This window comes from Sarcophilus harrisii, chromosome 2, assembly GCF_902635505.1.
Source record: "Sarcophilus harrisii chromosome 2, mSarHar1.11, whole genome shotgun sequence".
NCBI classification, from domain to species: domain Eukaryota; kingdom Metazoa; phylum Chordata; class Mammalia; order Dasyuromorphia; family Dasyuridae; genus Sarcophilus; species Sarcophilus harrisii.
Genome location: NC_045427.1, coordinates 236,910,141 through 236,923,400, shown reverse-complemented (window position 1 = coordinate 236,923,400; position 13,260 = coordinate 236,910,141). Strand labels below are relative to the sequence as shown.

Genomic DNA, 13,260 nt, shown 5'->3' with positions numbered 1-13,260 from the left:
GAATGGTAAATCTTGAGTTCACTCAAAAGAAATCCTGGGAAATTGATTAACCAAAAGCTTATATTTAATTCTGAGTCCATAACAACCATAACAATAAGGACATCTTACAAATTTTGAATATTTATTTGTACAATAGTTCCAGAACTCTCCCATTAACCAGCCTCTTTAGAACTGTCCATACAGTACAAACTGTCAAAGAGTAGAATATTAAGCACCCTTTCCCACCCACCAAACACTTTCTTGTTTGGTTGGTTGTTGTTTTTTTTTTTTTTTTTAAAGACAATGAACTCAATGATTTATTTGAAAAGACAAAATTATGCAAATACCTCTTCTCTAAGCTGTTTTCTGGCTCCAACAATTCAATAATTTACCAGCCAAGGAACATAACCTTTTTCTGCCCCCATCACCCTGATGTATTTTTCTGTTGTTTGCCTTATCATTTTCTAAATATATTTCAACACACTGTTTAAGTCAGTCTTCAGCTCTGAGACCTTTGTGCTTTCTCCCTCCAGAAATTCCACAAATAAATCATATATTAATAGCATTCATAAAATTCAAAAGAAAATTTTCCCCACCCATGGGTGGATGCCAAATCTTATCAATTTCTCCTTCAGAACAGTGTTCCTTCCTCTCTCTCTATCCAGCAGTGAAATCTGTTCTGCATGTGGGGACCATGTCTCCCTGGCTCTCATCTTCTGTCCATTCTCCTAACTTCTCCCCCACTCTGCTCTCCTGCTGACATTTAAAGACTGCCACAAAATTACCTAGTGTTATCTTTCTTTGGTATTAAGACACCATCATTTCCTCTTTCAGAAAATATCGCTATAAATTAATTTTTACCTCAGGACATGACTTACTGGCTTTAGAATAAAAACTGGATCTGTGATTTCATTATAGGTATGGGAATTCCCAATTCAGGTTGCTATAACATAAGGTCATTTAATATTTTATTAAATTTGTTAAAGCTTTTTATTTACAAAATATATGCATGGGTAATTTTTCAGCATTGACCCTTGCAAACCTTCTGTTCCAAATTTTCTCCTCCTTGCCCCCCCCTCCCCTGGATGATAGGTAGTCTAATACATGTTAAATATGTTAAAATATGTGTTAAATCCAATATATGTACACATATTAACATAAGGTCTTAAATAGTTATGTAAGTGGAATGTCCAGGGTTACACAAACAACATATTTTAGAGGCAGGCCTAGAACCCAGGGATGTTTTTGACTCTGAGACCAGTTTCTTTCTTTATGTCTAGGTGATACAGAAGATAGACCACTGGGCCTGGAGTCAAGAATATTTGAATTCAATTTTGGCCTCAAATACTTATTACTATGTGACCTTGGATAAATCACTTAGCCACTGTCTGTTTCAGTTTTCTCAATTATAAAATGGGGACCATAATAGCACCTACCTCACTCAGTTGTGAAAATCAACTGAGGTAATAATTGCAAAGTGCTTAGCACAGGACCAGAACAGGAACATAATTAGTGCTTGTTCCCTTCCCTTCTATCTCTAGGTTTAATGGTACCATTAATTGTGGTTGCAAAAAAGACTCATTTCCTTGAATTCAAATCTGGCTTCAGACACTTAGTAGCTGTGTGGTTCTGGACAAGTAAGTCACTTAACTATTTGCCTCAGTTTCCTCATCTATAAAATGAGCTGGAGAAGAAATTGGCAAACTATTTCCATTTCCTTGCCAATAAAATTCTAAATGGGGTCATGAAGAGTGGGACACAGCTAAAGAATGACTGGACTGAACTTCTCAGGGGAGGGTAGTAAATACATAAATCTCACTGCCTCAAAAAGGAGGATAGGTTAAAAAATGAATAAGTTTTAGAAAGTTTAGAGTTAGGAAATAAGAACTCTATAAATCAGTAAGATTATTAGAATGTGAAAGGAGCTTAAAATGATTTAATTCAACCCCTTCATTTTACCAAGGAGGAAACTGAGTTGCTGAGTTATCATATTGCTTCTAAAAAGCAGAACTGTAACTCTAATCTAATTCTAATTCCTAGCTCAAGAGCCTCTCCACTACAGCACCTTGTTTTCTCTAAACAATGAAATAAAATCCTAAAATGTATTAATCAAAATAAGTATTATGTAGGTAAGAGAAAGCTCATCTGATTATCAGGAAAGCTAGGCTTGAGCAGCTCTATCCACAGGCAATTTGGATGACTTTAGGTAAATTGTAAAAGGGAAATAATATTTGCCTTGTTTTCCTAATCAGTAAATTGAAAGAGTTGGGTTAGAAGATCTCTAGGGTCCCTTATCCCTTTAATGTTCTATAAGAAATTAGGATGTTTGGGGCGCCATGAAAAGGGCCAACCCTATCTTTCCACAATATATCCTTTCATATATATCCCCATTAGAGCCGGAATCCCAGGGTGACCCAGTGTACTCATTCTGTTGTTATCAAGGAGACTGAGGTCATAACAAGCAGGGCAGCAAAGAGCCTTAGCAATGAAATATCATCCAGGCAAGCCTTAAGGAATTTTTTCAACATTGTGGCAGCTAACAATTATGACGATAAGAGTGTGAGGGGGACAAGCAGAAAGAATGTACTATAGATAGTACGGAGCGTGATAGGCAGCATGATATAGTAAACACTAGTTTCACACTCAGAAAATCTAGATTAGAGTCCCAGCTCTGAAACTTATAAGCCATGTGAATACAATCATGACACTTATCCTTTCTGAAAATCAGTTTCTTCATCTATAAGATGGGCAGAAGAATTATCCCTGTCCTGTTTTATAGAGAGAATTATAATAGTCAAATGGAGTTAATGTCTAGTAAAATAATTTGAAAAATTAAATAGTGCTTTCCTGAATCAGAGTTTGACAGGGCTTTAGAGCTAGGTCAGTATAATGCATACCTGAAGCTGAATCCTTTCAATAATGTATGTCCCTGATAACAAAGTACACAACTTCTGCTTGAAGACCTGAGTGATGGGAACTAACTGTCTTGTAAAGCACACATTCTGTTTTAGATGACTCAAATAGATAGGAAGTTTCTCCAATGCAGAACTGAAATCTGTTTCTCTGACATGTTTAGCCACTGGTTCTAGTAATAACCGCTGTGGCCTAGCAGGACATCTAAATTGCTCTTTTATGTGAGACACACTGATCACCCTTCCAATGTGTGGAGACAGTCTCATCTTTTCCCTTTGCTTTCACCAAGCCAGGCATCCCCAGTTCATGGAACCAGTCTTGCTATATATACTCTGCTCTCTTCAGTCATCATCCTTGTTACCCTTTGATAGGTCTGTTCCAGTTTGTTAAAGACCCTCTTAAAATATGATGTCCAGAACTGAATACAAAAGACCAGATAGTTTTATCAGAAGAGAGAATAGCAGGATTAGTGTACCTCAATTCTGAACAAAAATAATGTAACCTAAGAACAAATTAGCATGTTTGTCTGTGACTGTACACTGTTAGCTCACACTGAGATTGTGGCTAGTAAAATTCCATTGTTTTTATTTTGTTTTGTTATGGACTTTTTTTGTGGTTAACATAAGCTACTGTCTATCTACTCTATCCTGTAATATAGTTTATTTTTTAAAAAAAACCACCTCAATTTATGGGACTTTACATTATCCCTATTAAATATCATCTAATTAGATTAACCTCTTTGTTCTACCCCATCAGAATCTTTTTCGGAATTGGTCTTGGTTCTGTCATTCCATACTAAGCATTCCTCCCAGCTTTCTGTCATCTTACAGATCTGATAGCAGATGAAAGTAAGTGGCATAATTAATAGGCAGTGACAGAGTTCAAGCAGCCTAATGAAAATAATTTTGTCTTCTTATTCCCTGACAACTTATACCCTCTTTGGTTCTTTAGAGCATTGGAGAAAACAGATTCTTGGCACATCCCAAGGCAAGATCTCCTAAAGCAGTCAGCTACATAGCTTGAGCCCAAGGTCTCATTCTAATTTTGTATGAGCATCCTAGATACCAATTATACATCATAACTAATGCTGATATGATTCAAAAAAGACACTAAAAGATGAAAGGCGGGGGCAGTCAGTGATGTTCAGTTTCAAGCTGAGTTGTTTTTAAGGCAGAGTAATCTTTCCTCTTAATTATCAAGAGTTACTTCTGTCATTGTGGCTCACTTCTTTAAGAATTTCAGTTAAATAGTAGAAAGAACAGAGGCTGTAATTTCTTTACTCTGCCTAAACTATGTTCTTCACCAAACTTCAATGAGATTCTCTACCAGGAACAAATTCCCTTATTTCATTATGACTCTTCTATGTGATAGTTTCCTTTTCCCCTTTATATTGTAGGTTTTACCTGATGAAGTCTGTTTCAGCTTTTCATTTTTCTTTTTTCTCCATTTCCAGGGCTTAAAGATCCTGCCTAAGGTGGCCAGTTTGCTGTTCCTCCTCACTGGGGGAGTGCGAATCCCTGAGACCAGATATTCGGAACGTACTGCAGGAGACTGGTCCATCTCATCTAGAAGAGAAAAACCACAAAGCAATTTTCATCAAACCAACAGTGTTTCTCAAAAAAAATACATGGGAACTCTTTCACCTTAAAGACTTCCAAAATCCTCTAAGGATCATGAAAAATAGTTACTCCTTCCCCTGAAAAATAGTCCAAGTCTTCCCTTAGGCCCCAAAGAAATTGCCCCATTTTTATATCCACCACACACCAGTCAAGCCAACATCTGCCTTATATAATATGCTAACTTTAGTTTGTTTTCCATATGAAAACCACACTTAATCAACAAAAGCAAGAAACAAGGGTTTGAAGGTGGGAGACAATGGAGAGTTAGTTTTTGGTGATTTCAGTGTAGCATAATTGGATGAAGGTGAGTTTAAGTCCCATCTGTCACTAAGAAGCCGTATCTTCCCAGGCTTATCTCTATTTCCCCAAACTTGACCCTGAGAGGGGGTATGATACAAGGGAAAGAATACTGGATTTGGAAATGGGAGATCTAGTTGCCAACTCTGCTTCCAACAACTTGAGGAAATTCATTTGATGTTTCTGGGCTTCAATTTCCTCATCTGGAAAATGAAAGAGTTGTACTAAGTAACCTCAAAAGTTCCTTGCAGTTCTCTACCCCATACCTCTCCAGTCAGGGTATTCTCTTCATTTTGTTCAGCCTCCATGAATTTGTTCACCTCATTCCCACTTCCCTGAAAAGGCCACCATTATCCATCACTACAACTGACTTGTCTATCAATAACACCAAGATTAGTTTGCTTTAAGGCTTGCAAACTACTTTATCTGCATGGTAGGCTCTAATACATAACAAATGTGTCCTGGAGAAAGTACACACATCAACAAGATCAGAGCCAAGGGAGTATCCCTCAAAGTGAAAATTACAAGTGGTAACATTAGTGTCATTATTTTCATTTTATAGATAATTTTCTTTAAAGAGATGAAGCAACATGTCTAAAATTAAAGCAGCCTAAAATTACAATCTTTTGTAAAGTCTGATTTCCTCACTCCAGAGAGATAGGATGTCTTTCTCCTCTAACTTCCTGTTACATTTCTTATTTATGCTACTAATGGCATTTAAATACATATTTCCTTAAAATGATTTTGATTTTATTTGTAATAATGAATATGTGCTTTTTTCTCCAGTCCTGGACCATTTTTGATTCATCCTGATTCCCCCCCCACACACACACACACACACTCATCACAGGATCAAAAAATCGTGAAATTAATTTGGCATGGACGAGATTCTGATTTCATCTAATCTAAACCTCACTTTTAATTAGCAAACAATCATTAAATGCCTTCTGTGTACTCAGCAAAATGCAAGGAGCTTGGGATATTCAAATAGAGTTCTGATTTCATTGATCACCACCCTTTCATCCTAACCATCTGTGAGGTTCTTGTTCATATCCTCCTGTATGTTTGGCATGAAGGACCAACCCTACAGGTAAGGGTATTTCCCCAATTTCTCCTAACATTACAAGCCATTACTAGATGTCCATCTTTCATTCCTTATCTTTGAGAAAAGACCAGCCTCTCTTCTCTTCCTAGCTCTTGACTAATTTATCTTTTACTCCTATACTTCTTTGAAGTTCCTCATTGTTTTTTTTATTGAGTCTGTTCACACTCACCATGTACCTATTTATTGCTATCTGTATAATATTCATTTTTGATTATTCAGAGACTGTTACATCTTATAATATCTCACTGTTCTATAATACTATGGATAGACTACTAATATTATTCAAAGTTCCCTTTAAAAGCACAGGTGATTCTTTTTTGTTTGTTTGTTTCAATAGAGATTTAGAATACAATAAAAATGGGAAGTGTCTGCCCTCAAGGGGCTTATATTTTTTCTACTGAGAGTTCAAGAGAAAACTGAGGTCCAGAAAAGGGGATGAAATAGCTTGTTAAAAATCACATAGAAATCAAAACAGCAGAACAGTGCTTGGTGCTGTTGTATTAAATGCTTGGATAAATGATTACAGACTTGCTAACTTGTCCCAGATCCTGTAACTCCAAATCCACTCCTCTTCACTTGGTCAATACCCTTGCAAATACATACTATAATCCAGGTGTTCAAGAAGCATTTAAGCCTCCCGTGGGAGGCTGTATGAGAATACTAAGTGCCCTGAGAAGGGCACAGCAGCAATGAAAATAGGTACAGCAGTGAACAGGCAAGGAAAGTATGCCAGAGATGAACTCTGCCAGCCCCGCCACTTTGCCAAGCCTTGGCATTGGTCAACTGTGGTTTCAGAGGAATGTCCTGAGAGAACTAGTGAACAAAGCATCAGACGGCTTCCTGGGGATGTCTGCAAAACATAAAGCACAGTAGAAAGCATTCAGCTGAAAATGAATGTTTGTATCTGGATGCTTTGCTGCCTGATAAGCCAGGGAGGAAAGAGTTCTATGGGTTCTGACCTGGCTTAAAGATTCATTGGAATGATGACATAATGAAAGCTGTTATCAGAGTTTACAGATTTTCCTCATTAAAGAGAGGCTGGCTTCTGAACCCAAGTGGGCAAGGAAAGACATGCTTATTAGGGTGATCTGTGTACATCCGAGCAGCTACAGCTGAAGAAGGGATGGAGCTCTCATGGGCATCTGACAAACACTGAAATGAAGATGTTCCCCTCAATCACTCAGCCCATCTCACAGAGAATCACCACATGTACATCCTCTGTGGAAATGTGAGGGAGGAAGGCTGCACAATCTCTCCAGAACTACCTCGCTCTGGGGCCTTTGCTGCCTAAACAGGCCCATTTGCTCCAGGAATTTCTCAAGCATGCAAATGGAGATTTGATGGCTGGCAGATCTTGTGAGGCTGTTGCAAACTACTGACACAGGAGGGGTTTACCGAGAATCCCAGCATCTTTACTTACTTGCTTCTACACACACACTTACTGATTCTCAGGTCATTTTCATGTGGTACCAAAGGTGCCCACATACAGTTTTGTTAGTGAGTACAAAATGCTGCTCCTTAGCCTAGCATCAGACCATATGGCAGAGCAACCAGAGCGCTGTATAGGAAGTAAGGAAGTTCTGAATTCCAGCTTGGGCAGTTGCAAGCTGTGTGACCCTAAGGAAATCACTTAACTTTGCTGGGCTTCAGTTTCCTTATCTGTAAAGTGTGAATAATAAAAGCCCATTTCAGGAAGGTGGCCAGGCCAGTCCTCTCTTCAATTTATCCGTCCTGCCCTAGAACTGGGTACCATTTTCTCTTTCCTCTCTTTTTAGCTTCTTTTTGTATCTGTCATCCTGAATAAAACTATTCAGTTCCTTGAGGGCATGGATATTTGCATCCCCACTGCTCAGCACAGTGACTAGCATATGATAGATAACTATTCAATGCATGTTTATTAACTGGCTGTCTCACATTTTTATAAGTGAAGGAGCTAAGGTCCAGGGAAATTTAGTGATTGGCTTAAGATCACACAGATATTAAGTGATAGAACCACTGGTTGATGGAAGACTCATAATAGTAAAAACTGCAAATTCTTTAATCTGTATAAACTAATAAGATTTGAATTATGGGCTGTGGAAACAAATTGATATAAGCTTATTGTGAGATGTAAATGAAATTTTATATGTGTGTATATATATGTATATATTTTTATCATTCTGTCATTTTCAGTCATATCTGACTTTTTGTGACCCCATTTGGGTTTTGTTTTTTTTTTTTGGCAGAGATGCTAAAATAGTTTTGCCATTTCCTTCTTAAACTCATTTTACAGATTTTACAGATTACTCATTTACAAACTGAGGCAAACAGAGATAAGTGAATTGCCCAGGATCACACAGCTAATGTATGAGGCCATATTTGAATCTTCCTGACTCCAGGCCTGGCACGCCACATGGCATTGGATATATATTTGCACACATATACACACGCACGCATATCAAAGCACAAAGCACTATATAAATATCAGCTATTGTTTTTGTTACACTTTTTACCAGGAAAACTATAATATTTCTAAACCATATAATAACAAAACCAGAAAAGTGGTCTGTACTTTTTCCAGTCCTTTCCCTTATCTCAAGTCATACCCAAATAATTCCCTCAAATTCATCCATATCCTATAACTATCAGTTCTTGGAATAAAACAACCATAATGTTGAGTGAAATTCTTTAATCAAAACTGATTTTCTCTTGCTGCAACTTGACAGTTAAATAAATTAAATTCCTATTGTATATGAAATACTCTTTAGACTTCTCAGTTGAAAATGAAAATATCTTATTGTTCTTTTCCTTTTCTATGAAACCAAAGAACAAGCCCCATGGTGTGAAATATTCCAATTAAAAATACAATCATAATATGTAGCTATTTACCTTCTAAGCATGTATCTAATTATCTCTACATAGCTCATAATTCATATCTTATTGGTTTATAGTGATTACTTGAAGAATTTGTAACTTTTATTGCCATGGGCCCTACATTAGCCAATAATAGTTCTGTCACTTACTACTTGTGAAATGCTGAACAAGTCACTAAATTTCCCTGGAGCTCAATTTTCTCATCTGTAAAAATGAGGGAGGTTGGACTAGATGTCTTCTCTGTTTTCTTCCAGATTTAATTTTGTGGATCATAAGACTAATAATGTAGATTATAACTCTACCCATCTCAGTAGATGGTTTTCATAAGTTGTTTCATAATGTTGGTCATCCAACCACAGATACACATGGCTATCACTAGGCCAATGCTATAGAAACTTTTTCAGCTTGATGAGGATGATAAAACTAGCAGTTTCATTTGTATGTTGCCTTAAGGTTTGTTAAGCACTTCACATACACTATCTTAGTTTATAGTTCTTTGAGGTAGGTACTAGAGGTAACATTTTTCCTATTTTACAGATAAAAGAACTGGGGACAAGAACTGGGGACAAAGTGACTTGCCCACAGCCATGATAGGAACTGCCAGACAGTAAACACTGAAGTAAACAACTTCAGTGCAACAAGTTTTAGAGACCTTGGAGTTCTTTCCACACTTGATCAGCCATCAAAGAAAATCTTGAGTGAAGGGTTCCTATAAATTAGGATGGGGGAAAAAATAATCTTAAGACTGAAACAATACGTTAGAAATGTCCTGCACTCAGACGTTCAAAAGAGAATCATTTAAAAAACTGACAAACATCTGAAAAATTTCCAATCTCTTTTCCAATTGTCACACATAAGAGTTAAGGTTAATAGGGTGTTGTTGTTTTTTAACTTCTTGGGTGTTTGTATTACAAAAGTCCAGGAGAGAAATGAGAAAGTTAGAAACTGAATTATTAGGCTTAATTTTAGCAGCATCCAAGTCTATTTTTCCTTCCACCCAGCAATAATAGAGGAAGGAGCACTGTATAACAAGCATCTATCAGTAGATAGAATCATTTTCTAGGATTTTGCAATCAGGATTATGATGAGTGAAGGAGGAAAGGGGTTATTTTAAACATGCACCCTTTCATACAAAAAACCACAGACAATTCTGAAAATCAGCACTGCTTCCAAACAAGGCTAGTTGACACTTCCCAGAACATACAATCTTGGAAAGCAGTGGATTGGAGCATTAGCAAGACAATAGCAGAAGTCTCTGAAGCATCTCTAAGAACTCAATGTGGACAAGGCTCATCTTGTTCATAAAAGGAAGCTATGGTCATCTGAATCAGAAAATTACTTTATATACTCCTTTCCAGTGCTTAGGAGTTCAGAGAATTCTTCTTGTTATAAGGTACTGGAAGCCTTTTTCTTTAGACTATATTCAACTGAAAATGAAAATATCTTATTTTTTTTTCATTTCTATGAAACTAAAGAATAAATCCCAACCTATCTGATGTAAAAATGCCTCCACCTAATAACAATAGCTCACATTTACAAAGCCCTTTGATTTTACAAAGAATTGTTCCCTGTGACATATGGAGAATCAAGTTGATGTTCATTTTCCAGAAGAGAAAGTCAAAGCTTATAAAGATAATCAGTCTACAGTCTATCCAACTCACAGAGAACACCAAAAACAAAAACAAATGATAACAAAAAATCCAGCAAATGCAGCTTTTCTGTTTTTCCTTTTTATTGGCTGGAGAGCTGCTACCACTAATGAAGCATAATGATCTCCTTGCTGAGTTCTGAGAAGTGATACTTTACCAATAAGACAGAGTGAGTAAGAGGCATGATTGCCAATACTCTGACCCAAACATTTACCCATGGGTATGCAATTTAATCACATGAGGTAGGCAAGAAGCATCCATTTATAGAATAGGAAGTGTTCGTGTCGTTTCCATTTTTTAACCATATGTTTGCATGGCATGAGGAACTTTATGTCCTAACTCCAGTTCTATCACCTGGGACTTTATCTTGTCTATCTCAGTTTACTTATTTATAAAATGAAGGGTTGGGAGTAAATGGCTTCTAAAATTCCTTCTGGCTCTAAAGCTATAATCCTATGTTTTTGATTACAGTCATAACAAATATCATGGTTAATAAGATTACCTTATATGCCATATATAGAGAATCAGTTAGAAAAATTATGATGATTAAACCTGGCTTGGAGTTCAAAGATAGATCATACTCTATCATAGAAAAATCATTTTTATGTGAGGAAATGAGGTCCAGATTGTGAACGTGATCATCCAGTATGCTCCATATCAAGTACTCATTAGTGACAGAACTGGAAATGACAGAGTCAGAAGAGACCACAGAGATGATCTATACTAATCCCTCTCCTCTATTTTACAGATGAGGAAAGTGAAGTCTAAAGCTATGAATGACTTCTAACTCCCAGTCCATTCCATTATACTGCAACATAATAAAATAGATGCTTAAAATATGATAGTGCCACATACTGTTTCTTTTAACTCACTTTTTCTTTAAAATAAAAATTTGTATTTTATATTTTAATTTTTTCCGATAACTTGTAAAGATAGTTTTCAATGTTCATTTTTGTAAGATCTAAAGTTCCAATTTTTTCTCCCTCCCTCCCTTCTCTACTCCCGAAGACAGCAAGCAATCCAATATAGGCTATACAAGTATGATCATGCTAAACATATTTCTACATAATCATGTTGTGAAGGAAGAACCAGAACAAAAGGGGAAAATTACAAGAAAGAAAAAAGACAAATTAAAAAAGCGACAATAGTATGCTTTAATCTGCATTCAGACTCCATAGTTCTTTCTTGGGATGTGGATCACATTTTCCATCTTGAATATTTCAGAATTGTCTTAGATTGTTATATTGCTGAGAAGATCTAAGTATATCATTGTGATCATCACATAATGTTGCTATTACTGCATGCAATATTCTCCTGGTTCTGCTTACTTCACTCAGCATCAGTTTCATATAAGTGTTTCCTGTTTTTTCAGAAATCCACCCACTCTTCTTATAGCACAATACATTCATATACCATAACTTGTTTACTCATTCTCCAATTGGTGGTTATTTCCTCAATTTCCAATTCTTTATTATTACAAAAAACTGCTATAAATTAAAAAAAATAAAAGTTTGAGTGATATCATTTGTTTTTATCAGTTTTTCTTTACCCCTACTTCTAGTGTCACTTTATTTAATAAATAATATTGTAAAGAAATAAAAAAGAAAGAGAAAGAAGTGCAAAAAGGTAGCCAAAGTGACCATTGTTCTAAAAAAAAAAAATCTGGAAATATGTAAAGTTCTCCCACTTTTACAAAGAATGGGGTTGGGGGGTGTCTTATCTCTCTGAAACAATGCTTGTTTTTTTTTATCATTTTGGATCATTCATTTTTGATTATTTTATGGCAATTATTCTTTCTATGTTATATTTTACCTGTTTCAAACTTAAAAAGTCATAAAATCTAGGATTGAAATAAGCCTCCTAGATCACTGGGAATCAGTTTACATCCTTGCTCTGCCACTTAGTAGGCAGCTGAGTGGCTCAGTGAATAGTGTTGGGCCAGAAGTCTGGAAGACCTGAGTTCAAATATGGCTTCAGATACTAGATCTGCTATCCTAAAGGCAAGTTACTGGATAAGGAAATAGGAAACCATTCCTGTATCTTTGCCAAGAAAATCTCATGGACAATAGGGTCTACAAAGAGTCAGACATGACTGAACGACAACAATATGCCATTTATAACCCTATGACCTTAGATAAATTATCAGATAACCTCTCCAGGCCATTTTCTTCTTCTGTAGAATGAGTGGCTCCCACATGGCATAGCATACCTGAGCCAGAAGAGACTTCAGAGATCACCTATCAATTCTGCCTTCCCAACCACCCCTTCCTACTTATTATATGACTTAGGACAAGTCATTTTCTCTCTGAAAGAAAGGGAAAAGATATGCCTAAGACCACAGAGGTAATAGATAGAAAAGCCAGGATTTGACTCAGGTTGATTCTAAATCTAATGCACTTGCCACTCGTGTCATGATATCTATATATAAAAATACTTAAATCATTATCCTTTCCAAAAGTTTGAAGTCAAAGACTTGAGTCAGAAATTGATTTTTTTCCCAACTTTATTTTATGATACATCTGTTCAGACAACCTAAAATTAGGTTATTTGCTATTTTACAATCTCAACTTGCCCTCAAATACCTTCATATTTGCATAGGCTGCCCACATAATTTTTATACATTTTTCAATAGTATTTAATTTTTTCCAAATACATATAAAGATAGTTTTTAACATTCATTTTTATAAAACTTTGCATTGCAAATTTTTCTCCCTCTCTCCTTTATCTGCCTCTCCCCAGAGGGCAAGCAATCTGATGTCAGTTAAATATTCATAATTCTTTTAAACATATCCATATTTCTCATGTTGTACACAAAAAAATCAGAACAAAAAGGGGAAAAACCAAA

General features: G+C 36.2%; 1 protein-coding gene across 8 annotated transcripts in view; it reads right to left on the bottom strand.

Moving 5' to 3' along the window:
* Positions 1-13,260, bottom strand: part of PHACTR3 (phosphatase and actin regulator 3) — a 262,235-nt gene that overhangs the window by 125,243 nt on the left and 123,732 nt on the right. For all 8 annotated transcript variants that reach the window (XM_031951701.1, XM_031951700.1, XM_031951702.1 and 5 more), the window contains exon 2: positions 4,296-4,457. In XM_031951701.1, coding sequence (XP_031807561.1) covers positions 4,296-4,457 — 162 coding nt within the window. The remainder of the gene's footprint in view (positions 1-4,295; positions 4,458-13,260) is intronic.